This window comes from Leptosomus discolor, chromosome 5 (genome assembly GCF_034619465.1).
Source record: "Leptosomus discolor isolate bLepDis1 chromosome 5, bLepDis1.hap2, whole genome shotgun sequence".
NCBI classification, from domain to species: Eukaryota; Metazoa; Chordata; class Aves; order Leptosomiformes; family Leptosomidae; genus Leptosomus; species Leptosomus discolor.
Genome location: NC_141395.1, coordinates 25118176 through 25120589, shown reverse-complemented (window position 1 = coordinate 25120589; position 2414 = coordinate 25118176). Strand labels below are relative to the sequence as shown.

General features: G+C 50.5%; 1 protein-coding gene across 1 annotated transcript; it reads right to left on the bottom strand.

Moving 5' to 3' along the window:
* Positions 1–292: 292 nt before the first annotated feature.
* On the bottom strand, positions 293–1712 carry HOXD11 (homeobox D11). Its single transcript, XM_009952064.2, has 2 exons — positions 1106–1712; positions 293–528 (listed from the first exon to the last, which is right to left on the bottom strand). The coding sequence occupies exons 1-2, from the start codon at positions 1710–1712 to the stop codon at positions 293–295; spliced, it is 843 nt and encodes a 280-aa protein (XP_009950366.1).
* Positions 1713–2414: the final 702 nt, after the last annotated feature.

The following is a 2414-nucleotide window of genomic DNA, read 5'->3' as shown; positions in this document are numbered from 1 at the left end:
ACTTGAGAGTGGACAGTTGAATTTGCCCTAGTTTCCCCTTATCAGGAATCTGCTCCGCCAAGCCCCGAAATCTCCAGTGGCCATTCAGTGTGTGGAGTTGCACATGAAAATGAAACTTTGAGTTCCGCAGGGTGGATGTGTCATGTAAACCAATTTACTTTTGCATTCAGATAGCAGATCAGAGAGACCGAGATACTCTGGTTTTCTTCTTTCTTCCTTTCCGCTTGTTCTCTCTTCTTTGATTTTAATTAAATTTTTTCCTTTTTTTTTTTTTTTTTTCCCCCCTTCCTTTTCAAAACAAGGGATTCCCAGTGAAATATTGGAGTCGATCTCTGTTCAATTTCTTTTCTTTCATTCTTCGATTCTGGAACCAGATTTTAACTTGCCGGTCAGTGAGGTTGAGCATTCTGGACAACTGCAGTCTTTTCTCTTTGTTTATGTACACGTTGAAGAAAAACTCCCTTTCCAGTTCTCTTATCTGATATTTGGTATAGGGACACCTCTTTTTCCTTGATCGCTGGGGAATTGCTGAAATTCAAGAGAAAATAAACTGATTTATGCTGTTGCTACGAACATGCTCAGCCAGGAAGAGATCAGAGACTTTGACAATACCCCATTGCCTGGAAAGCAGCCCTCTAACAGTTCAAAAAAAAATATTCCTGGGGCTTTTACTCTCTGAGTGACTTAGCAAAAAAGCGAATATTTCCCAACTTCTCCTTAAAAGAGAGCACTTCGAGCAATACAGAGAGATATTTAAATGGGCTGGAAAAATTCCAAGTTTCTCAAAGTCCTCTCACCCACACCCCCCCGCCCCAAACAAACGAAGATCTTAAGCCCTAAACCGAAGGCAGCTCTGAGCACTACCTGTGAAACCTCCCCGTTTCCCCCCCGCCAAATCAACAATTTAATAACAATTAATATCCTCTTCCAAGAATACCTTAAGCCCACCTAAATTGGTTTCCTATCGTAAACACGCTTTACAACGGTAAAGGAAATCTTATAGGATATATAAAATCCTTTGGATGCTTATAAAATTGCACATAAAATGCGGCTTGACAAAGTGTTGGCCTTGTACTCTTGCCCCCAATTTACTACTGATACCTACCTGAACTGTTGCTCTTCTCTGCAACAGCCTCACCAGAAGGGGAATCGGCGCTGTTTGCTGGTGTCACTTTCTTCTCTTGGCTGGAAGGTGTTTTACTGCAAGTGCTGTTCTGGGCTTTCAAGTCGCCCTTGTCCGCGTCCCCCTCGCCCTCGGAGTGCTGCTGGTACGGGGGTCCGGGGGCTGTCTCGTAAAACTGGTCGAAGCCTTGCGGCAGGATGCCGTTCCTCCCCACCGAGCTGTAGAAGTTGGAAGCGGCAGGAGACGGTCCGTGGTGGCCGCAGACAGGGTCCGTTTTGAATAACATTTCCGTCCTCCTGTTCGCAGGCTGCAGAAAGTCTCTGTGCATCACCTCTTCAGCTGAGTAATAAGGAGCATAACTGCCCCTATACTGCCATTTGCTGCGCTCTAATCCGTATTCCCTGAATGCTACTTCGCGCACAGGTTGGACATGAGGTAAATTAGAAGAATAAGGAAAAGTCATTTGACAGGACGACGATTGCGACAAAAAAGAGGGTTTCGTCGAGAAATCTGAGGGTGAGACGTAATAAGCGCACCCTGGCAGATACATATTGGATGTGCCGTGGCTGCAATCGTCAAACTCAGTCATGTCTTCCTTTTTGCGATTGCAAGCAACCAGGAGGCTTCAATGCATTGAACAAGATCCATCTATTGCACAAGAGGGCTTGGACAGGATCAACTAAGAAAAAATCCCCACCGTGTGCTGACGTGCAATTCATCTTGATTGATTCTAGTGGTAATTATGTCACGTGACGCGATGTAGAAATGTCCTTATATCTATATCAGCCCCTCGGAAAGGCTCCTAAGATCTCTCCAAAGAGCCCTCCCAGCACGGAGAGGAGAGAGCAGCCTTTGCACAAATATAGCCGGTTCTCCCCCTCGCCCTTTCTCCAGGCGATGAGATACACGTAGGTGGTGCGGCCGATCACCTGGGGCCGCGCCGCCCAGGCAGGCGCCTGCCCACCGCCGGAGCCCGGCGCGGAGCCCCGCGGCGCGCAGCCCCCCGCCCGCATCGCCGCCCGGCCCGCCGGCCATCCGCGGGCAGCGAGGGGGAGGGGGGCACCGGCACCGGCACCGGCGGGGAAGGCGACCCGCGGAGAGCGGGGTGCGGGCTCCCGGCCGGGCACCCTCGGCTCGGAAACGTGGTCGCTGCTCCTCAGAGGGAGCGATGCTCGCTGGCCGCCTCTCCCGCAGATGCTGAGCGGGTGATGCGGTTCGCTCAGGAAAGCCAAGTCCCATTCACACGCTCGAGCACACGAGTGGAGCTGCCCGCCCGGCTCCAGCGCTCCAA

Bases quoted from the DNA above. Each gene is read 5' to 3' on its own strand.
- HOXD11 (XM_009952064.2), bottom strand. From the start codon at position 1,712: ATGACTGAGTTTGACGATTGCAGCCACGGCACATCCAATATGTATCTG. The intron at 529-1,105 runs GTAGGTATCAGT...CTTGAATTTCAG, and splicing joins AGAGAAGAGCAACAGTTCAG to CAATTCCCCAGCGATCAAGG.